At 42.7% G+C, this 24,466-nt stretch overlaps 1 protein-coding gene across 1 annotated transcript in view; it reads left to right on the top strand.

The window, feature by feature from the left end:
* The window catches only part of astn2 (astrotactin 2), a gene marked incomplete at its 5' end in the record, with an annotated part of 505,571 nt that overhangs the window by 155,643 nt on the left and 325,462 nt on the right, over positions 1-24,466 (top strand). Inside the window, one exon of the mRNA XM_083793933.1 lies at positions 16,832-16,987. Within this exon, the coding sequence (XP_083650059.1) occupies positions 16,832-16,987 (156 nt within the window). The remainder of the gene's footprint in view (positions 1-16,831; positions 16,988-24,466) is intronic.

Raw genomic sequence — 24,466 nt, 5'->3', positions numbered from 1 at the left:
GAGTATGCCTCCTTTAGCCCAACAGACCTGCTGCACTGTAAGTAAAGTTGATTTAATATAAGCTACAGTAGGTGCGCCGCATGATGACTTGGCACTGTGAATAAATTAGTTTTTATCATCATTAGCTTTAGTGGCTTGTGGTTGTCCGTAGTATATGTTTCAGGAAGGGGTACATTTGACTGCTGTGAATTAATTAGCTAAACTGGCAGTGAGAAGCTTAAAAAAAGATGTATATTAGAATAGACTGAACATTACTTGGTGGAAATTAATTAACTTTACATTTATACATACAGCTATTGGACGCCCTTCCCCTAGGAAGGGCATGGTGTCCAAGTAAAAAAAAGAATAGGGTAGCTTTTCAGCAGGAGGTGGACTATGCATGATGGGACCTCATTTGCGTATTCATGGTCTAATTAGTGTATACAAATTACTGGTGGTGAAAAGGAGATACGGCTTGATATCCAGCATGGATTGCAAGCTGTCCTTTTGAAAGTTCTTGCTTTGATGTGATGGCATGATGCGCTTTGTTTTGTAAGGTAAATGACAGTGCCGCTAGTGTTTGATCATTTTCACCCCCTTTTTTATGTGTTATTATTGTTTTTTTCAGTCAACTCCCTTTGGGGTTTTGTGGTTGTCTGGTTGTGAGTGAGATAGTTGCCCGTTGCTTCATTAGTTTTGATCTACTATTTTTCCCTCTCGAGTCTCGCGCCTCATATGCTATCATTTATCCCATTCTGAACGGGCACCCATTTTGGTGTTGGCATCATGTCGTGCTTTAGCTATTGAAAAATAGCAGATCTACAAGCTCATATCGCGCCACCGAGTGGCGTGATACGAGCTTGTAGGTCTGCTATTTTTGAAAAATCGAAGAGCGACTGACATTTTTAGAATCTGATCTCAGGTCAGAATGGGTTAATCAGACCAGTGTGTGTCCAGTGGAAACCCCGTATGAATCTGATCTCAGGTCAGAATGGGTTATACTTTGTAGAACGAGGGTGTCACACCGATTGCATACGCTGCCTGCTTGTTTTGGCACGTGACACCGTTTTATGACGGACTGTAATACTTTATTCCTCTTCACTGAGATCTATTGCTCCAAATTCTCTCTCCCCTCAATCATTTACCCTGCCAACTCTGCCTTTTTTTGTTCTTGCACTCCTGTGCCCATCCTGCTCCGTTTCTCCATTATCTCGCCTGGCTCTCTCTTCTGCATCCAATTTCTGTCAACATCCACTCTTCTCTCCTGCTTCCACGCCCCTTTTTTTATCCATCTATCTATCATCTACCCAGGCCATCTTCCATTTCCTCTCTCATCCATTTTCTCTTTTTCAAGTGGAGATTGGAGATTGAACCCCCACCCATCTTGGTGTCTCTCTCTCTCTCTCTCTCTCTCTCTCTCTCTCTCTCTCTCTCTCTCTCTCTCTCTCTCTCTCCCCCCCACCCCCTCTCAGACACATGTGTGTCTGTCTCCCTCTGTCAGCCCTCATGCTCTCTTCCACCTCTACCTGTCATGTACCCAGAGGCAGTGTTGTCATGGCTGTACTGTCCCAGAGAGTTGGCCTTCTCTTTGAAACAATGGCAAATTGAATAAATCACAGAGGGAATCGGAGCCAGGGTGAATTCCCATTTCCTCTCCATTTATCTCCTCTACGCTCATTCACCTCCCTGAGCCAGGGCGGGCGAGGAGAGACGAGAAAGGATTAGGGCAGGAAGGGGGTGTGTGTGTGTGTGTGTGTGTGTGTGTGTGTGTGTGTGTGCACGTGTGCGCGTGCGTGCTTGCGTGCGTGTGTGCGTGCGTGCACTTACTGTATGTAACGATGCTTTGACGTCCATGCACGTTGTAACTGGCTGCTCTCCCACTGTCAAACTGCACTGGCAGTGTTTATGTCCTTTGTACAAGGTATTCCTGTACTTCTCATTATGTGGACATAAATAAACATTTCAAATGTGTGTGCGTGTGCACACGTTTGCATACGCTTGTTTGTGTGAAACATAGAATATGAGTGAGTGAGGATCGAGGAGCCAAAGATGGAGGAAAATAATAATAAATAAATAAATAAATAAAGGAATCTCAAAGACTTTAATTCCCAGCGTGTCTACCTTCTGTAGAGTTGCTGTAAATTAAAGCAGGAAGGCTTTTTGGGGGTCTTAAGATGAACAGAAAACCAGGTTTCCCCCGTGGCCACATATACGGCTGTGAATTTTGTGTGGCTTTTTAATTTGGATACTTGAGGTTGTGATAATTCCTCCTGCGTACGCACCCTTGGTTTCATCATGTGGAATGCTTCACCGCTGCCAATTTGTATGCTGTTTTGTTTTTGTATGAATTAACCCATTCTGACCTGAGATCAGATTCACACGAGGTTTCCGCCGGACACACACTGGTCTGATGAACCCATTCTGACCTGAGATCAGATTCTAAAAATGTCAGTCGTTCTTCGATTTTTTTCAAAAATAGCAGACCTACAAGCTTGTATCGCGCCACTCGGTGGCGCGATATGAGCTTGTAGATCTGCTATTTTTCAATAGTTAAAGCACGACATGATGCCAACACCAAAATGGGTGCCCGGTCAGAATGGGTTAATTTATCTTCTTGTATTTTTTCATTGAATATTTCGGTCTGCAAATGCATACATGAAGTTCCTTTGAGAATATGTATTATTAATACATAAATTAACTGCCATTTATTGTATATTATTAGAAACTATGTATAATTATTAATTCCCCACGTTATTTTACTATGTACAGTATTTTATGTCACGAATCAACGTTTTAGAGGATGGTCCTCGGTGGACTTTACAAACTTGATCGCGTTTCAGGCATGATGACATATGCTAATTCCTGTACTCTAGCCAGGTATTCTGATAGTCATCTCATTGGATGCATGGATGCGTTTTGAATTCTTACCAGTATAATGATAGCATGTCACCAATTTAAAAAACAGTTGTCTGACTGATAAATCCTGTGAGAGTTGATACTGTAGCTCGTTAGTACAAGCCCCCGTGGTGTTGTTCCACCTAGCCAGCAGTGCTGTATATAGACTGGCACCTGACAGTCCCAGAACGAAGACTGCGGTGACTTAATGTCCGTCATAATACAAATGGCAAGGATACCTAGTTTCTGTATCAGTGCATCACTCACTGATGAGGTCCTAGAGACAGAGAGGCAGATGGGAGGCTGGAGGATGAGTGAGAACAGAGGTTATTTGAGATTTGGACTGGTGTGACCGCTGGTGTCAAATCCTATTCACCAAACTTACATATAGGATGTGAGTAAGCTATTGTGGGCCGGGCTGTTACTGATTTATAAAGAGAGCTTTTGTGTAGAATTCAAAAAATGAGCTGTGCTCATGTTTTTGTTGTCTCCACCAGGCCGAAGACATGGGGGGAGAGTATGTTTTGCACTCCGTCCGTCCGTGTGTCCGTCCGTGTGTCCGTGTGTGTGTCCGTGAGCAGCTAATCTCCGGCACCGTTAACCCGGTCGATGCCAAATTTTGCACACACACTCCCTGGATGCCAACGATGAACCTCTGCCCCAAAATTTCCAGAACGGCCTGTTATAGCGCCACCAGGAGGCCGCTTTGTGCAAAACAAGTTTTTGCACAGTACACCTACAGATTTTGTCCAAACATCGCGCAAATTGGTACACAGTCTCTCTAGAGCCATTCAACGAAACGGGTCTTTCACATTTCTCAGACTCCACCTGATTGGTTAAGTTCACAGGAGTGCTCAGTTTCAAACAAAATGCTGCAAATCATGAACACATCGCGTGATTTCCGTGAAATTGTGCACGCACATTCCCACTAGGCCGAGGAAGAAATGCCACATGAACAATTTCAACTCAGCCTCAAGGTGGCGCTATAACTGGCCGAAAAGTGTTTTTACCTCTAATTTACTTTTGTTGCCCTTTTATCCAACCACCAGATGAAGGCAAGCTGCAATGTCCTACATTCCTATCCTGGTGGAGACCTGTGCCCAGAACTGCACTTTTTCTAGTTTTTTGTGTTTTCTGAAGTGTAGGCTAGTTTTGTTTTTTTCCTGTGCGAAATCGTGTGCTTTCTTTCACAGATCACATGCTGACAGACGGGACTATAGGACAAAGAAAAGGGAGGCTAAGATGGAGTACAAATAAACAAGGGCTTGAAGATACCTGGTATCTCATTATTTCCCTTTATGTTCTTTTTTAGAAATTAATGCCCTATGTTATGCTTTGTATGACAGTGTCTCACAAAAGTAGCGAGAATTGTCAATCTACAAGCTTGCAACAATAGAGTATACAGTAGATTGTTCATTGTCCGCTATATTTTTATAGTTTTTCAAATAAGGCTATAATGACCAAAATAGGGATGCCAGGTTTGAAAGTGGCTCAGTCTGTGTGGGTTGTCTGGGTTTTATACATAAAAGGTATATTTGCCTTTATATTACCTTTATATATACCGTATATTTAATAAAAGCGTGTGACTTTATCAATCCAAAATTGTGCGGTTTCGGACATGCAAAGCTTCCACCCGACAGCGAGCAATACTCAACCGCACATGAGGTTATCTCGTGTGCAGAGGCAGGTCCAAGACCACGAGGAAGAATCTGAACACACAATTGCTTGTGTCCAATGTGTAAAAAGGCACCGTTAACCTACTGTCAGTACAGATAAGAGGGTAACTGGAGATAAGGCAGATGCTCAAGGACAAAATAAGGACACCAAAGCTTTAGTTCACATTGAGCTGAAAACGAGAAGCTATCTTTGACTTTGAGTCAGCAAAAGAAAAAACATCTCACTGTAGCAGGTTCTGAAAGTTACACGAGTGTGAAATAAAGAAGGAGAAACAAAAAGATACTCTGCAAGATGAGACTGACTTTCACAATCTAATATATTGTGATTTTGCAAGCAAAGCGGTGTAAGATGCTGCAGGAAGCTCATTTAATACTGTAGGAAATTTCCCTTGAGCAATAAATAACATTTTTACCTTTTTTCCTTCCCACTCCAGACAACCACAATCATGCGATCCAGTTTTTCTCCCTCAGTACAAGAACATTTCTATTCGTCTTTGCTTGGTATTGAAGTGCAATTTAGTTTTCAATGTATAACACAATTTGTGTCTGTGTTGTTGCAATTGGTTTCAAAAGAGATAGGAAGAGATTGACAGCGAGCATGCGCCTTTTTCAAATGATATTAATTGGAGAGGCTGTGGGCGACCATTTCTCAGTAAAGGACAAGAGTGATAAGACACAAACTAAGGTTCAGCATGCTGCCATGCACAATATTTAATGTCAATTAAATTGTCCTCGGGACAATAATAGTAGTTCATGTGAGAAATGGCCTGTTTTTCTTCTCGCTGTGTGTGTGTGTGTGTGTGTGTGTGTGTGTGTGTGTGTGTGCGTGTGTGTGTGTGTGTGTGTGTGTGCTGAGGGTCTGGACAAGTTGAGGTCCTTTCAAACGGGCAGCATGATCCCCCACGAACAAAGGGAGAGGGAGCAAAAAGGACACTGAAATATGTATCTGCACGGTTAGCCTCGTTCACGCTGTCGGAGACACTCCTCACTGAGGCCAAAGCTTAACCCATTCTGACCTGAGATCAGATTCATACGAGGTTTCCGCCGGACACACACTGGTCTGATTAACCCATTCTGACCTGAGATCAGATTCTAAAAATGTCAGTCGTTCTTCGATTTTTCAAAAAATAGCAGACCTACAAGCTCGTATCGCGCCACTCGGTGGCGCGATATGAGCTTGTAGATCTGCTATTTTTCAATAGCTAAAGCATAACATGATGCCAACACCAAAATGGGTGCCCGTTCAGAATGGGTTAAGTGGCACGCACAGAGGCTCCTCCTATTTGTTTGCTGAGCCAGAAGCCCCTGGATTAGCCAAACTAGCATGCCATAAACCATTGGGAATACAGCGCATAATAAACGTTATGCTTAATTTATACTTGGTTGTGCACCGGTGGCACATGCCGAAAACAGCCACTCCTCACAGTGCGCAAGAGCTTTATTTAGATGTTTTGGGCCCAGAATACAATCAAGTCAGGCTTTATAGCCTAGTTGTTGTGGTCCTGTTGCCTTCATAGTGGATGACTGATGATGAGGTTGTACAATATAAAATAAATCATATGAATAAATATCACAATCAGTGATCATGCGTGTATATTAACCCATTTTGTGCGGGAACCCCTTTTAGTGTTAGCATTATGTTATGCTTTAGCTATTGAAAAATAACAGACCTACAAGCTACGAGCTTGTAGGTCTGCTATTTTTGAAAAATCGTCAAAATGGGTTAAGAGGTTGACACGTGAACATGTGAACCCCATTGCTCCCCTTTTCTGTTACTCTTCTATTGCAAACATTCAGCAACAATATCCTCGCAATGTGTTGCAATGCTACGCGTTGTGACCCTGAACTGTATATTGCCTAATGTCCTTGTTTAGAGACATTGGTGTAGAAGGGAAAAGGCATCAGAGCCTTGCTCTAGAACAGTGGTTCCCAAACCTTTTTGGCCATGCACCCGATGTTACCTCCTGACCTAGCACATGGAAATATAAATTGCATAAGCTATATAGAGACATACATTTCCTATTTATCCACATATACATGCACATATATGAACCTGAATATGGCATATATGCAACATAGGCTATGTTGTGCATATACTTGCCATATATTGGCATAATATGTTAATATATTTATATTAAAACCATAGCACCACCATTAGCCTTTTCATGTCGCGCACCCCCTAGAAGGCGCTCGTGTACCAAGAGGTGCACGCACCACAGTTTGGGAACCACTGCTCTAGAAAGCGCCAATGTTCCCATCTAGATCACTGGATAATCAGCAAAGACCTCCGAACACCGTGCGTTTTATGCAAAAAGGGTGAATTTTCCCTTTAATAGTTTGATGTGAAATATTCACCAGCTCATTTTCAGATCATTTATACATCTCACTGCCAGTATGTAAGGACGTTAATGTTGAGGAATACTTCCTAGGTGTCAGGAAACTGCCTGGAATTTCGTAATAATGTATCAACATAAATAAGTAGGTTTGGATTCAAGTTTAAAGGTATATTCAGTGATTTCACTCAAAAAACCTTAGGTTTCGTTTTTGGCTGTGGGACCCAGCCTTTCGTCCAATCAGGATAGAGAGTCAAAAACGAAACCTAAGGTTTTTTGACCCCCAGGGGTTAACTGGGGACAGGGAGGAACTCCTTATATGGCCAGCACACTCTATAGTAGGGGAGGATTATCACAACAAAACAAAAAAATAAGTGATATTTGAATTAAGTGAAATCACTGAATATACCTTTAAAGTTAGATAAATTGAGACAACTAATAACTCACTTACAAGGGGACACATTTTGTTATTTGAGCAGTTCTGGCAGTTCGTCATTACTGGGATCTTTTTTTAACATGTTTATGGGCTCAATTAATTGGAGACCCCACAGATTTCCAATGTAGTAGCTACAGCCCTAGCTTTCTTATAAATCCTTTCATATCAAACTGAGGTCTTTCCCTAGACCTTTTCATCACAACTAAGTGGACTTGATTTTAAATAATTACCTTTGCATAATGCAATTAATGATTTAGTGACTATAGTTAGTTTGACTATAGGGAACAGTAGGATATTTATGCCAGTTACCTGTCACATTAGCACGGCCTAATATTAATTATTAGTGGTTTTATAGAGGGAGATTGTGTCCCTTGAGATTTAAAAGCGTTTTCCCCACCCAATTGTGGAATAACAGAATTGTGGATGATAGTTTTGGTTGTTTTCTATTTTGCATTTCCGTTTTTTCTCCCCAATTTAGGCATTAGGCCAATTACCCCCATGTGTATAGTCCCTGTCACAGCTAACACCTGCTGTTGGCCTGGGGAGCGTGTAGACTAGAGAAGCACACGTCTCCTCTCATACACGTGGAGTCACCAGCCACTTCTTCTCACCTGACAGGAGGAGCAGAGTTCTCAACGGGTCTGAAAATTAAAACCCGGCCCGACAGATTTGAAGCCTGAACCCTACCTCAAGTCTGATCAGAACATACATGAGCCAGGGCCGACCCCTACTTGAAAAATAATTGAAAATTATGGCAGAGAAAAGGCTGTGCAATTGCTGTCAGCAACAGATCAGACAGGGGGGGGGAAATCTGCTTCATGTCGCACGCACACATACAGGACAAACCTAGAAAGAGAGAGAAGCACGTCAGTGCAGCTTATGTTGGACACTACTCTTCAATAGACTATTTTAATTCTATCATAATCACACTATCATAAAATGTAGTCTCCTATAGTCTCACTACCTGATGTAGTTGTATGTCTAAGTGCTGTGGTGCCCATACCCAGTTCCCACATGGACATTGGAGTAGAGTGAGCGCAGTGATTGGTGCCAGACCCCTCCAGGTAGAATATCACACATACAGTATTCAAGACATAACAGCGGCCTGCATCTGTTCCTCCCAGAGTCCATAGAGAGGATAATCCTTTCCTTGACCAACCTAGAAGGAAGATTCACAGTACAGGCGTGAGTTTATTGAGAGGTATTATTGGACATTTTTAACCCATTCTGACCTGAGATCAGATTCATACGGAGGTTTCCACTGGACACACACTGGTCTGATTAACCCATTCTGACCTGAGATCAGATTCTAAAAATGTCAGTCGTTCTTCGATTTTTCAAAAAATAGCAGACCTACAAGCTCGTATCGCGCCACTCGGTGGCGCGATATGAGCTTGTAGATCTGCTATTTTTCAATAGCTAAAGCACGACATGATGCCAACACCAAAATGGGTGCCCGTTCAGAATGGGTTAATGAACATTTTTAACTTTGTTTTATGAGATGTCAGATTTTCCCACAAAATAACAATATGATCAGTGTAATAGAACAGTAGAACCATTGTAGACACTATACAGTACAAGCTAGATATGATCAAATGTGTTGGGCATTTGTTTTTGGAGCGGGTTAAAAGTGAGGCAAGATGTAGACTCAAGAAATCCAAGTTAGAATGATTGCACAGCGCAATAATCTCTAGAGGTCCATTTGACCCCAAACATAAACAGTGTCACAACATTTCAATAATAGTCTGGCTGAATACAGTGTGGAAATTATGTAGATATGGTTTATGTAAAAGGGGCCTATGGTATTTAATTGGAAGCTGCATTAATTATTTCCATGTATTACCTGAGCTGTCATAAGGCTGTGAGGGGCAGTCTTAGCCTCGTGTTGCGATACTAATTCCACTGCTCTGCACTGCGTTGGGGGGGGGCAATATGCATTGCAAAGGCAGATGAAGGCTGTCTGCGCGAGGCTAGGGCAGTCCTAGACAAAATAATGAACCGCAGTAGGCTAGAATGTAAGATGTAACATCTGATCTTACTTGTGCAGAATGTTTGAATTAGTAGTAGGAAGGAAGGAAGGAAGGATGGAAGGAAGGGAGGGAGGGAGGCAGGGAGGGAATTCACATGTCACACCATGGCATGTTTAGCTTATTAACTGTACACTCAGCATGCACTGTACACTGCTGCTGTGACCAGTGTTGCCATTTTGCAACGGAAACAAGCGCCCAGGTCGATGAAAATAGCAGATCTACATGCTCTCGTGCATGCGCTGAGCAGCTGGCAGGAGTTTTCTGTGATATATTCAACCTCTCTTTGTCTCAGGCAGTCATTCCTGTCTGTCTCAAAACAGCTACCATCGTGCCAGTACCAAAGCATTCCACAGCAACATGCTTGAATGACTTCCGCCCTGTGGCACTCACCCCCATCATCACCAAGTGCCTCGAGAGGCTGGTACTGGCTCACCTGAAAACCTGCCTACCCCCGACCCTGGACCCTCAGTATGCCTACCGTCACAACAGGTCAACTGAGGATGCCATCCCCACTGCAATACACACTGCCCTGACTCACCTGGACCTCACCAACACCTATGTAAGGATGCTGTTCATCAATTTCAGCTCCGCATTCAACACCATCATCCCCTCTAAACTGGTCACCAAACTTCACCACCTTGGCATCAGCACCACACTCTGCAACTGGATTATGAAGAGAGGATATACAGTATACAAAACAAATTGATTTTTGACCGAACACCCTAATGCCCCAATCAATTCAATGCAATTCAATAAAATTCATTGAGGGCTTATGGTAGGGGAAATAAACACAAAGCACAAAATAACACCTGGACCTATTTGGTGGGGACGTAACAACTACAAATAAAGATAAGAAAGCCTTCTAGCATGGAATTCTCCTTTAATTAGTCTGTTGGCCATTGAGCAGCGTGTTACACTTAACCCAAAATCCGCCATTGGCGTTGCTCTACGTCAATTAATAGCAATTAATTAATGCTACGCTTAACGCCATTGGTGTTGATCTACAGCAATTGGGCTTTTATAGCGCTTTTGATTGATCAAGTCATAATGCTACGCACGTTAGCATCAGGTTGCTAGTTGGTGCTGGTCCATCCTGTAACACAGGATCGTGGCATTAAAATCACTGTCGCCATAATAATCCATTCTATCTGTTTCTTTCAATCGCCTGTATCTCCTATTCCTTTTCTTTGGGTCAAAACAAGGTTTATTCCACGGCCCAGAGCAGACTCTGTGTTGCCTTCTATTAGACTAGGTTAGCTATGTTTAATAAACAGGATGTGACCACACATCATCCAACTTCCTAACATAAGATCAACACCGGACGTCTGGAAATGTGGCTTTTCAAAATAAGAGCTCAACAGGGAAAAATGCTGGCATGAATTATATCACAATTTATTAATAAATGCTGGCAGACTAACTATTAAGTTGTGTGTGAAGTGTGTTGTTCACGGGCACTTCATTGAGGGAGAGATGATATATTTTTCTTTTTTTCAGTCCAAGGGCTTGAACTGGGAACGTCCTGACTACAGGCCTGCTCCTCAAATCTTTAGGCAACTGCTATCACAAATAAAGATATGGCTTTAAATTATTCCCATTTAAGACCACAGTTCCACATGAAACGATTACAAAATTATTCTGTCAGTCTGTGGTATTTGCTCTACAAGGAGTGCCTGAAAATGAGCTCAGCTACTTTCAAGGACTAGAAAAACACAGAAAAACAAAACAAGATTTATATAGTGTATGTTTATCTGTATGGTTGCTTGCTTGCGGTTGTCTGATGCCAGATCTCTCTCAACTATACAGAAATGCTGTGGTTCCCTATACGCTTGGTTTTCCTGCTTACACTTACTGTACTTCCCTATTTATACTCATCGCTCTTCTGTTCTTCATTGCATTAATCTTACTCTTCTTTTTCTTCATTGTCATACATGGAGAACATCCATTGAGAGCAAGACATTATTATCATTCATAGCGTGAACTCACCTGAGGGAGCGATGGACAGCATGGGTGAGGATGATGGGTGGGAGGGTGAGATATGGTTGCAGTGGAGGTGACAAATGTTCCTGTCTTTGAAAATGGCATTTGCCTTGAATGACCCCTATTCACTATTTCATTTCTGGCCACTCCGGCCCGGCCAGGCACTATTCTGCTAGTAAATTGCCCATGTCCAGACAAATCAGGGGTGGGCAACTGTGACGATGGAGAGGGCCGCTATATTTCCCCACACTCCAGAGGGCCACATTGCATGTATTTTTCAATCAATGACAAAGCTTCTAGGAACATCTTTGAATGCAGATTGTGGCCCCTAGATGTGTCACAGAGACTACATTTTTTGGGAGCGTTTTACTCATTGCTGGCTGTCTGAATACCAAAATATTTAAAAATAAAAGTCATTAAGATTTTGACATATTATTGCTTATAGTAGCTTTAAGCTACTAATATCAGACTGAAGTAATTAAAACGGGTCATGTTTGCATGTTTGGAATTGTAACAGCTGAAATCAATAATATATTAGTATTTGGATATTAACCGCATTAAGTGAAGGTGTGGGCCCATGTATGAGATAAATCATCACTCCCAGCTCTACATATCTCACTTCAACTGAACTCCTGATGCATCACAGGTCCCTGCCTGGGTAGTAGTAGGCTGCAGATCAGATGGATAGTTGTTTCCTTGTGTTGCTTTTTTTTTTAGAGATCTCTCTTTTAGACTGTGCCTGTGCGTGTGTGTGTGTGCGTGCGTGCGTGCGTGCGTGCGTTATACTTTGTTGTGTGCCGGTGTCATGGGAAAGAATAGCTGATCTGTGTCTACTTTCACATACGGTCATAGGAGATCCCCTGAGGGTTTGTGACTTTCTGACAACTTGAAGCAAAGCGGAAATCATGCTTTCTTCAGCCCCCCCACAGCACATGGAGACACGCACACACCACTGTACAACCCCGTTTAAATCCCCCCAGCAAGTATTGATTCGCACTTCGCAGATGGAACAGCCTATGCAAACGGTGCTATCATCCATTGTAGAGTGGCGGAGACCTAATTTCAAAGATTAACTGAAAAAGAGAACGCCACTTCATCCACTTGGCTAGTGGGCCTCTTTTGGTTCATTTAAGTGACTTTGCCATGCCCTGGATGCTAAGCAGTGATTGCTCATGCCTTTGAAGTTTCACATTACTTTTGCCCTTGGTTCTGCCAAAAAAAAGAGTGGTCAGCATAGTTCTGTAACTTTTTGAAGGGCGCTAGCCCCACCTATGCCCAGCTTTTCGTGAAGCCAAAAGTGAGGACAGAAATGTGAAGACGCGAATTGTGATTGACCGGAATGACATTTGTGATGATTTGATTGGCTGAGCCATGAATGTGATGTATATGATGTATGATGATAAGAGCATGGATGCACCTGGGACGTATCCTCAGTGATGTATCCCAAGGCCATCGGGGTTTCGGGTCTGTCGAACATCATAGCCCTCACTCACGCCACCCAGCTGGGGTTGATCAAGTCCCGACTTACGTCCCAGTAGCTACCCTCGATCAGTCCCATTTGGGCAAGACCACGGCCACACAATCCGTTGGAACTACTCCGGAACTACTCTGCCGGGACTGGGAGGTACATTTCTGGCTTCATTCAGGAGTGGTGGATTCTTAGCTGCAATGGTTCCGCAGGCTCCACCTGAGCAATGGTGGTGCTGCAGGCTCCGCTTGCGGCTTGAATGGCCCTCCTAAAGGCCTCACGAAGGTTTGTTGAGAATCAACATGGGGTAGGGGAACTCTGAGACACCCACCACACCTCACAAATCTCTTATCCATGGTGGTGTTAACTGAGTTGTGCCTATACTAACTTGAGACAAAACCATACAACTCCATACGGGGGTGTTCTGCTCATCAACCTGGAGTCTAATCCCATATTAATATTCAAGATTCAAATATTTTGTCCTCACCATTATTCAGATTCCCATATTTATGTATGAGTATGTGCAGTAAAGTGCTGGTGTATGACAGCCTCTGCCAGACTATGCTAACGATGTCTGACATAAAATACAAGGTACAATACCTGTATGGTAATAAAAGTTATAATACAAGTAAGGTAATAAGTAACGTGTCAAAACATTGTGTGTGTGTGTGTGTGTGTGGGGGGGGGGGGGGGGGGGGGGCACTACACAGACATTGGTGGTATTTGCCATGGATCGTCGCCTTAACAAGACTTGTAGTTTGTCAAAGAAAGGGCATGTAACATGATTGCTTTGCATTATAGCATGCTTGCTTCAGCCCTATCAATGTCAGCAAATCTGCTCAATGGTGCGAATAAAACCTGCTTTGTGCATTTTACTCCACACCATAGCTCGCTATTGCAGTGTTTTTATTTGTCTTTGAACTTATCACACTATCAACACTATTGTATTACAAATGTGTTCCTGACCACCAAATTATGGTACGAGTGGGTGGATCTCAATGCATTTTGGACGGAATCACACCTGCATTCAGGTGTGCTCTTGACAATGGATCACCCAAGTCTCTTTTTTGGCATTAAGTCTGAACAAAGCCTAGACTAGACGTTTCAGTATTTAGATCAAATTAACCACTTAAACCCTATATACTTTAGTTCATTGACCGGGGTCTCCCAGGGGTGCTTTTCCCCCTAAAATTGCACTGCATTGAAACGGGAGCTTTTAGATCTGCTATTTTTGCAGAACGTTTGCCAATTGTGACATGCCCAGAATAATTTGTGTTATTTTTGTCAGGTGAAACCTGACATACGAATTTGTCAAACTTAATGACGACTTTGGCTCCTAGTCAGGACCTAGTCCTGATTGGCTGCCACACACGCTGCTGTCATGTATTGGTTACTCAGGTCACATGACCAGGAAACGGGTAACGGGAAGCAGGTAACAGAATTCTTTAGATACACCCAATGTTATGTAACATAATGTTATGATTGAGACCGGCCGATCTGACAAAATAGCACTGTGATCATCTCTTGTTTTCCTTTTCCTACATTCTGTATCTATACTACATTCGCACATTTCCATGCCCCCCTCTTCCGTAGCACTGCGCAATGCTGCTACTGCTCCAACTTCTCCAAGCGTGGCGGCGTGGCACCACGCACAGAATTGATCTGTGCTCTGCCGTCAATGTAGGCTTCTTTCCAGCACCAATTATTTATTTATGTTGGCCGCATGGCGCTAGATGTGAGCAACCGAAGGCGCGGGAACCTCTAGTTGTCTACATTCAACATGGGAGGCAGCGGTATTTGCCTCAAAAACTGTGTTGCACACAGTTGATTTCTGCATGGATGCCTCAGTCCACTTTTCCCTTTAAATAGAATCACACTCTAGAGTTTTAATTAAGGCTAGGCTGACAAAACTTTCCTTTTCCTTGACTTCAATCCAAAATCCATCTCTGTATGGAAATTGTTTGGTTTGAGCCCACATCTATCTAGGATTGTTTTACTTAAAAGGCTGCTAATAGCGCCTCATTATGCAGGTGGCACCCTCATTTCTCCTTCTTGACAAATTATTATTCCAGCCGTACGACATTCAATCAGGGTGACCTTTAAGATTGGTTCCTCTGAAATGATTAAAAGAAGAAAACTGATCTAAATGCATAGACGTATTATGACTGAACCCTTAAACAAAGCATTAGCATGATGAACAAGTTGGCTTTCTTTCATTCAAACAATATTAACAAAGAAAACCCCATTGTCAATAGGAACAAAGATACTGAAAGGCTAATTTATGCTTTTATTTCAAATAGATTGGGCTGTTATCTGGCTCTCATTTCTGACGTTTCGCAAAATGTCAACTGAGACAATACTAATTGAAAAAAAAAAAAGATGCAGTCTAATAAAGGTTTCCAAAGTGGATATCACAGACCCATTTCTAGATGGCTTGTCCCATAGGAGCCATGCTGTAAAAAGAAAGCCAGAGAGATTGGTTGGTCGCTTTGTTTTAGGTACACTATTCACTGTTTATTGTTTTGTTTTTCATATAAACCTGTGAACAGTCTAACACTCATACAGTAATACAGTACTGTATGTTAGAATCACTGTCATTTTATAGCCCACTGACTCCATCAACTAGAATCCTCCATAGCAGCTATAACACCATGTACTATACACATGTGCCAGTTAAGAAGGGCCTTGGGCCGAATGTGACCCACACAATGTCATGGGGTGAAACACAAGCTATATAAAAATCTGTTTGGCGCGTTGCCATGAAGCTCGCTGAGCGCATGAACCATCCCTGGAGGATGAACCATAATCATTTGAGTGACACCATGACCTTGTGTCTAGCGCCACCCTCAGGCCAAATTTTCGAATCCACGAGTGATCATATGATAGCCGGATTGCAGGGTGAACCCGATACTGATTTTGGTGACCCCCGTGGACTATCACCTAGTGTCCCAGTCAGTGACACAACTGCTGGTGTATCTGAACTATAGTAATGGCAGCACATTAGTGTCCGCTCATGTGTGCTTAAATATTTACAATATTTACATCTTTGATGAGGTAGGTGTCTTACCAGGGTTGAAATTTGTCAGTGGAAGAGACTACTTCCAACCACTGCACATGTGCTAGTTATGTAAGGGATAATGTATGGCTGGGTGGTCATTGTTGATAGATAAATCAGGGTGATTAACCACCGACGTGGAGCGGAGGTGGTTAATCTATAAACAATGACCACCCATCCATACATTATCCTGCGTATTACACGGCTACTAAATACACAACCCTAAGTGACAACAACACAAAGTATTTCCATGCTTACGGTAATGAAAGTATTCCAAGTTGGCCCCGCAGAGTGCAACGAGTCACCTCGGAAACACGGAAGTGAGTGTTGATCAAATGGAATACATTTTGGGGTACTGCATTGTCTATTTCTCGCTTCAAATGTTTTCAAAAACATTCTTGAAAGCAATGTTTAGTTTGTGTGTTTGATTGCATGGCTGTCATGTTGGGTACAGCATAAAATCCAAGCAGCGCAGCCAGATGCTCCGAGCCTTTGATTAGGCATTGGTCTGTTATCAAGAAATAACACACCACTGAATTCAGCGACTGACCAATCATAATCAAGCATTCAACCAAGCTGTGTAATAAATTGTTTTAACATCCAGATTGGTTTAAACTAAAAATGTATTCATTTCATTCAAATAGGTAGCGTTGAGGCTTACAAAGGGACATGTACAATATACCCACACCTTTAAATACACGCTCATAATGCTGCACACACATGGTACAGCAGTTTGGCTAGCAGAAGAAAACAAAATACAGAGTATGACTTTGCCGTCTTCTGTTCTTATCGTTGCCGTGCAAAATCGGTAGTTCTCACACTTTAACTGATTTACAAGCTCACGCAAGCTTTTGTAGATATACGTCTCGCAATGTTTTGAGGGCCTAATGTTAAAATGTGGAATTCAAAAGTGTGAGTATACTTTCAAGTGTAAGACATATTTTAAATGTCTGCCATTTTCACTTTTGTCTCTGTTCCACAGCCATCGACGCTAAGCAGGAGGCAGTGGAGGACTTGATGCAGAGGTTCAAGGAGAGTTTCCGCACGCCCAACACAACCATGGACATGGTTCACTTTCAGCATGTCACGCACAGCTCATCCACGGGGCGCAAGAGGGGCCCTTCATGCCACACTAGAGGTAAGAACAACCACTGTTATTCATTACTGTCTATAGAAAACATGTATTGACCCATTCTGACCTGAGATCAGATTCTGAAAATGTCTTCTATATCCTGACAGTTTTCTGAAAAAGCTATGATTCTATGTCAGTCAAAAAATAGCAGACCTACAAGCTCGTAGCGCTAGCTAAAGCATAACATAGTGCTAACACCAAAAGGGGTTCCCATGGGCACACGGAGGGTATAGCGAAGGAGGCCGGTGGACCCAAATGAAGAGACCGATGCCTATAGTTTCAGATCCAATGCCTTTAGTTGGAGTTCAGCACGACAACAAGGTACCGTGAGTTTTCATTGTGATACTGATAAATAATAACTTAAAACTACTGCATGCTACGTTAGGTCCATTAATCCAAGCCGGAATGATCAATCAATTGATTGATCATTAAAATAAACATGCACTGAAAAAAGCATAATGGCTGCCATGTTAAGTGGTCAGAGGGGTGTACCCAGAATGCTTTTGAGGGCCCAGAACCAGGAACTATTCACAACTTACAATTGCATTTAGCACACTCCAGATTCCAGGCACAAGATCATAATAAGGCAGAGTATGCATTCACTGCAGTCATCAAACAACAGGGTAAAGTGTCACATAAGTAGAGTGCAAAGAAAACAATGTAGTGCCTCAAAGAAACTAGCGTAGACCAGGTAAACATCCTTCCAAAACAGAGCATGGTACAGCTGGAGTGGGTAGAGGCATTTCGGTGGACTGCAGGCGGGTTCATGTAGCCACATCCATGTGATTTATTTCCAGGTGTCCAGGTGGGTGTATATGATTTTGGAAACGGAATCCAAAGGAAAGTACGCACATCTCTAAAAAGGTGCTTTCAGGTACTGAACAAAAAGATACGTACAGGAGAAATAGTCCGCACACTGTTGTGTAGCTCCCACAGGACATTTATTTAAGGATGACGACGTTTCTTCATCAGGTATCTGTATTTGATTTTGCCCTGTGTTATGACTTACACATATTATATATAGGTTCTGACTCTCTATGCTCTCAGAGTGAAACTATATTATAGTCATTAACCATTTTGCTTGCCCTGGATTGATGAACTTGTTCCCCTAATATAGAGATCTGATGCACTTACATTTTTGCATAGTGTGTATAATGTGTGTACTGATGCAGGTCATTGTGGCTTAAGATAACTTATTTGCCTTTGAATTATAGTGTTAGTGTTGTGTAGTAGTGTTCTCAGCAAGCCAGAAAGCAGTAGAGCATAGCGTTGGGATATAGGGGATTCATTTGGCAGTTTTCTTATTTGCTGTTATGGGATTAACTCTGAAAGGTTTAAGGTTTATCATTCATCATTGAAATGAATGAAGGCTGGTGTAGTACTTAGATTCCTGCGCAAATTACATTATTGAAGATTGTCCATGCTAAACAAAATTCGTAGAGATTTTAAAGGTCTTTAACCCATTCTGAACGGGCACCCATTTTGGTGTCAGCATCATGTTATGCTTTAGCTATTGAAAAATAGCAGATCTACAAGCTCATATCGCGCCACCGAGTGGCGCGATACGAGCTTGTAGGTCTGCTATTTTTGAAAAATCTAAGAACGACTGACATTTCTAGAATCCGATCTCAGGTCAGAATGGGCTCATCGGACCAGTGGGTGTCCAGTGGAAAACCTCGTATGATCTGATCTCAGGTCAGAATGGGTTAATTGCGAGTGAAAGTGCATTTTCAGCATAAAAGGGTTTAGTCCAGGATAACAAACATGCTAGTGGGACAAGCTCTAGGACAAGGTCTGTTTTCCGGCTTCTTAGACGAGGAAGAAACTCAATTAGTGAAACGAGGTAGAAAGGGGAAGTTCATTGGCCAGGCTCAGAGGATTAGTGCTGCATAAGGAAATGAATGTGTTGTAAAATTATCCGAAATATTTCCAGGGTGGGGCCCTCCGAGAGCATGCATCGGGCTGGTCAAACGCTTCATGTTTTTTTCCCCAATTTCCTCAGCTCGACACAGCTTTTTTTACGCCGTAAATTAGCTCCTTTTCTCATGCCGTCTCCCCAAGCCCAACTGCATATTTGCATGTTTTACATGGACGGTGTTTTTTAAAGTGGATTAAGCTTGAGTGCTGCAGCTGCGAGCTTGTTTCCTTCCCTTGTTGTCTCTGATGACTTTGGCATCGTAATGAGCCAGGGGCCATTCTGGAGACAGGCCCTTTGGCTTAGTGGCGCAGGCATCCATGCTGCGCGGGTCTGCCTGGGTGAGACTAGACAGACAGGGGGAAAGGGAGGACACCATCTGTGCAGTTTATTACAAGTCACACTGATGGGTGACGCTAATAATATAGGTGCGCGAGTGCCTTTGAATTAATGGAACAAGTCAAGCAGAACACTGCAGTTCGCTCATGGTGCATTCATTTATGGAGGAGTGATGCATGCCTGCTATCAAGGATAAAGGATGGGCGACAGACAGACAGACAGACAGACAGACAGACAGACAGACAGTTAGCCTCTCCTTTATATATTGCTAGTGTCAGAGACAAGTATGATGTCATCTCTAATGGAAACGGTTAAGTACATACATGTGATAGAACGTTAATTCATAGTATATATTACAGTATGTGTCAGTGTGGTATCACTAAATTACCTCAATTAAAACACTACCGTTATTGTTGGTTATCAGAACAAAGAGTCACTACTCCCTAAAATACCAAGGGAAAAACATGTAGTCTACAATAGATACCGGAGGACACATTCAAGTCACCACACAGTTTTGTGATGGGCCTTGCCCTTTTCTCCTTTTTCCCCCGTGACAATCATTGTCTGCCTTATATTTGCATGTACCTCATGTGTATTGTGTACCTCATTCCCTGCTGCGGATTTAACCCATTCTGACCTGAGATCAGATTCATACGAGGTTTCCGCCGGACACACATTGGTCTGACGAACCCATTCTGACCTGAGATCAGATTCTAAAAATGTCAGTCGTTCTTCGATTTTTTCAAAAATAGCAGACCTACAAGCTCGTATCGCGCCACTCGGTGGCGCGATATGAGCTTGTAGATCTGCTATTTTTCAATAGCTAAAGCACGACATGATGCCGACACCAAAATGGGTGCCCGTTCAGAATGGGTTAATGCCTTTCCATGTTGGCTAGGAGCAATGGTAGTTCTGTGTGATGTACATATTTTGGCTCAGTAAGATGAGAATAACTTCATGGTTATTATCCATCTTATCTGCTGTTAATTTGCCGCTTTGAAGTAGCACATTAAAGTATTTCTGTGCTGCGCCCTGTTCTCTGTGTGTGTGTGTGTGTGTGTGTGTGTGTGTGTGTGTGTGTGTGTGTGTGTGTGTGTGTGTGTGTGTGTGTGTGTGTGTGTGTGTGTGTGTGTGTGTGTGTGTGTGTGTGTGTGTGTGTGTGTGTGTGTGTGTGTGTGTGTGTGTGTGTGTGTGTGTGTGTGTGTGTGTGTGTGTGTGTGCGTGCGCGTGCGGCTGTTTCTAACTTAAGGTTCAGTAAGTAGACAGATACCGCCTGTGTGTTCGTTAGCAATAAATGCCAGATGGGCTGTATGTCAGTCATGTGTGTATGTGTGTGCAGCAGGTAGACTGGACGTGACCTGCCAATACTTTCACCAGTGAGTGACGTCAGTGGATTAGGGAGTGCTCAATGTGTTCATTTGGACCGCATGCAAGTAGGAGGGGCTGCAACTCGGACGGCGCTGAGTTGTCTCAAGCGAACTTTGACGTGGCAACGCGCTCGCTTTAGCTCACTTGGTGGTGTCTCTCGTTGGCTCAAGTTCGCTTGAGACGGCGTGCCTCCGATTTCATGTGTTTTTGTGGCGCATTGCTGGTGCCTGAATTGGTTCTGTGCTCTGCTGCTCTCTGCCAGAATCCCTCAATCTCCACTCCAGACAAAACACAATGATTACAGCTATGAGTCCACAGCCCATCGCTTCTCTGTGACAGGTCATGCAGCTGATGCCATTGCCATTGCCAAGCTCTCTCTCTCTCTGTGTGTGTGTGTGTGTGTGTGTGTGTGTGTGTGTGTAATACTTTTTTGTGTGCCGGTGTCATGGCAAGAAAAGCTGATCTACAAGCTCATAATTAATGACATCAAGACATCTGGTGCAGGTGGGCATTTTCAACGCGAGATACAAACACGCGACAAAATATGAATTAAGCAATATGATCAAATTAGAACAGAGGGAGACGAGGTAGAAACAAAATGATTAATTACAGTGATTGTACTGTGGCCTGACGGATAAAAAAAAGCTGTATAGTACCCTGATTGCTAGCTAAGCGTGAGAATCTCCCACAAGGACACCTGCCTGACTGTCTGTCTATCTAATCTGCTGTTAACCTATTTAGACCTGAGGACGCATCTGTGTCCCGTTAGCTTTTAATCACTTTAACCATTATTTTAAACATTAGCTGTTGAAATATAGCAGATCTTCAGGCTCATAGCACAGTGCCGTGCTATGAGCTTGTAGATCTGCTATTTTTTTTCTATCGTGAAAATGTGGCACAAACAGTTTAATATATATTCTTTCACATCTAACGGATTTAACTCAAATCTTTGCTTTTGGGAGGTCCCTGGAACAACATCTTTTATGTGGGGGCTCAGCGGCCACATATATATGTTTTGGGGATCCTTGACATTTGAGAACCACTGATATAAACAGGTTTTTCAGAAAACTCATGATTTAGAAGACTCTTTTCTCAGGTCTCAATGGATTAATGTCTGTCTCCTGACCAATTTCCTTACATTCACGTACGTTTTCATTCACCTGGCATGACGCCAATTTTGTGGACAGACTTGAGCTTGGTTCAGGTGAGGATAGAGGAGTGAGGACATTACAGGGAAGAGACCTCCGTATCGAGCCACTGGGTGATGCCAAGGCAATGAGAGCCGAGGCTTAATATTATTTACTCAGCCTCAGAGGGGAGCTATCCACTCCAATGCATGGCTTTTGAAGTTTGTCATATGGGATTATTATATTTTTTAGAGCACATAAATCGTTTGCCAGCCAAGTCTATGGACTATGAGGATATTACAATATTAGTTGAGAGCACTTTAAAGCCAGCCAAGTCTATGGACCCTAATGTTGGTTTAGAGCACATTAGAGCCAGCCAAGTCTATGGACTTTAATGTTTGTTAGGACTTATGACATACATTGTTTGGCAGCCTAGTCTATGGACTTTAACCCATTCTGACCTGAGATCAGATTCATACGAAGTTTCCACTGGACACACACTGGTCTGATTAACCCATTCTGACCTGAGATCAGTTTCAAAAAAATTCAGTCGTTCTTCGATTTTTCAAAAATAGCAGACCTACAAGCTCGTATCGCGCCACTCGGTGGCGCGATATGAGCTTGTAGATCTGATATTTTTCAATAGCTAAAGCATAACATGATGCCAACACCAAAATGGGTTCCCGTGCAGAATGGGTTAATGCTTGTTTAGGGCACTAAATGACGACGTAAGACGTCATGTGGCCGATATAAATACAGTGGGCGCCCCTCACTTCACGTTCAACTGTGATTTTTATATCACAGAATATGTGATCAAATATGTGTCATACTCTTTTCTTGATTAATGCAATTGTAATCACTCAGAAACAAGTTATCGGTACAAAACGCTACGCCGAATAATTGAAAGGGAAATGAACAATATCCATAACAGATTGCACACACCTGTGTGCATTACACTCCACCGTTGAAATGTCTCGCTGAAAATCAACGGCTGGTGTGTCCATGTGTTTCGGAGGAGGCATGGGTAGCTGTCCATACTGTGCCCCTCCCAAGCCAACAGTGGAGGTTAGCTGCAGAGCGACAGGGACCACAGCACACATACTGTAGAGCGGCATTGTCTGAACTGGAGAAGAAACAGAAAACAAACATTGTTTTTCAACAGAATATGACAAACGATGAATACGAATGAAAGTAAATTGTGAAGCAGAAAGTATTGTAAAAGCAGATGGGGAAACAACATATTGCTAGATCTTGTTTTATAAAAGTCTTAAAAGCTATTGTTTCAAGACGGTAAAAAAAACATATACAGTAGTCTGTCTTGGTATTTTTCGGATGCTTTCTGGCTCGTAGACAGTTAAAGTCTACAAGAATAAGAAATACAGTATAGTACAGCCTTAAAAGTTATCTTCAAAGTTTAAATTAATTCTAAAACAAAAACACAACCACCCCCCCCCCCCTCTCTCTCTCTTATAAGATGCAGACAGTAAGAGGTATGCATGAATAATCTCATGGTCAGATTTTTGTCTCCACCAGGCCAAAGGCATGGGGAGAGAGTATAATTTGCACTCCATCCGTGTGTGTGTGTGTGTGTGTGTGTGTGTGTGTGTGTGTGTCCGTCCATCTGTCAGCTAATCTCCGGGACCGCTAACCCGGTCGATGCCACATTTTGCACACACACTCCCTGGATGCCAACGATGAACCTCTGCCCCAAATTTTCTAGAACGGACTGTTATAGCGCCACCAGGAGGCCGACTTTTGTAAAACACATTTTTTGATATTACTCCAGATTCTGTCCAAAAGCCTGCAAATAGTTACACAGTATCTATATAGGCATGTGTTCAAGACGGATCTGTCCGATATTTCATATTCCATCCTAATTGGCTAACATTGGCTTTCAAAGTTTGCAGGATTGTGTGTGTGTGTGTGTGTGTGTGTGTGTCCATCCGTCCGTCTGTTACCAGCTAATCTCCGGCACCGTTAACCCGGTCGATGCCACATTTTAACACGCACATATTAACTGTATATATGATGATGTCGGGTGTGTCAGTACAGTACAGTGACAGTACATTGCAGTACAGTAGAGGGTACAGTAGAGGGACCGGCACACGGTAACTCTGTCATTTCTCAACCGTTTCGGACGCGGGACGGCACGCCGGAATCGGAAAAGGAGTTGCACCACTCACTTCACACGGGTGTGATTTTTTTCAAGGGGACTAAAATGGCTCAAGGCTTATATCACTCTATTTTGTATAGGCATATACAGTAACATGCTTATCTTCATGTTGCAGGCAGTTTGGGGACATTTGGCAACATTTATTAGCTTTTTTTTTGAAGGAGAGGGCACGGTGTACAGCCATATTTCAGCATTTATTTGGTAGCTACCTGTGGACTGCGAGAGGCATCGTAAAGTTTATTGCATGGTGTGTCCTTGATTGAAGTGAGTATTGCATTTCGAATGAGTGGGTGAATTGTCACTCGTAACATCTTAACTGAACGTCCCAGGACAAATATGAACAACCTAACACCAACTGATATGATTACAAGAAAGTTTCATGTGCAGATTTATATGAAGATCTACGATTAAAATCATTGATATAAGCAATGCATACAGTAGGGATTGACTGTGTCAGCCAACACATCTATTGTCTGATAGTAGCAGCAGGCCACTACATTTTATGCCACACAACCTGTTTTAGGTTAGAGGACATTGCCGACAGCACCCTTCTTATACAACCC

The sequence above is a fragment of the Protomyctophum parallelum genome, assembly GCF_964188405.1.
Source record: "Protomyctophum parallelum genome assembly, chromosome: 21".
Taxonomy (NCBI): Eukaryota; Metazoa; Chordata; class Actinopteri; order Myctophiformes; family Myctophidae; genus Protomyctophum; species Protomyctophum parallelum.
The sequence above is the reverse complement of the archived record's forward strand: the minus strand, read 5'-3'. Positions and strand labels throughout refer to the sequence as shown.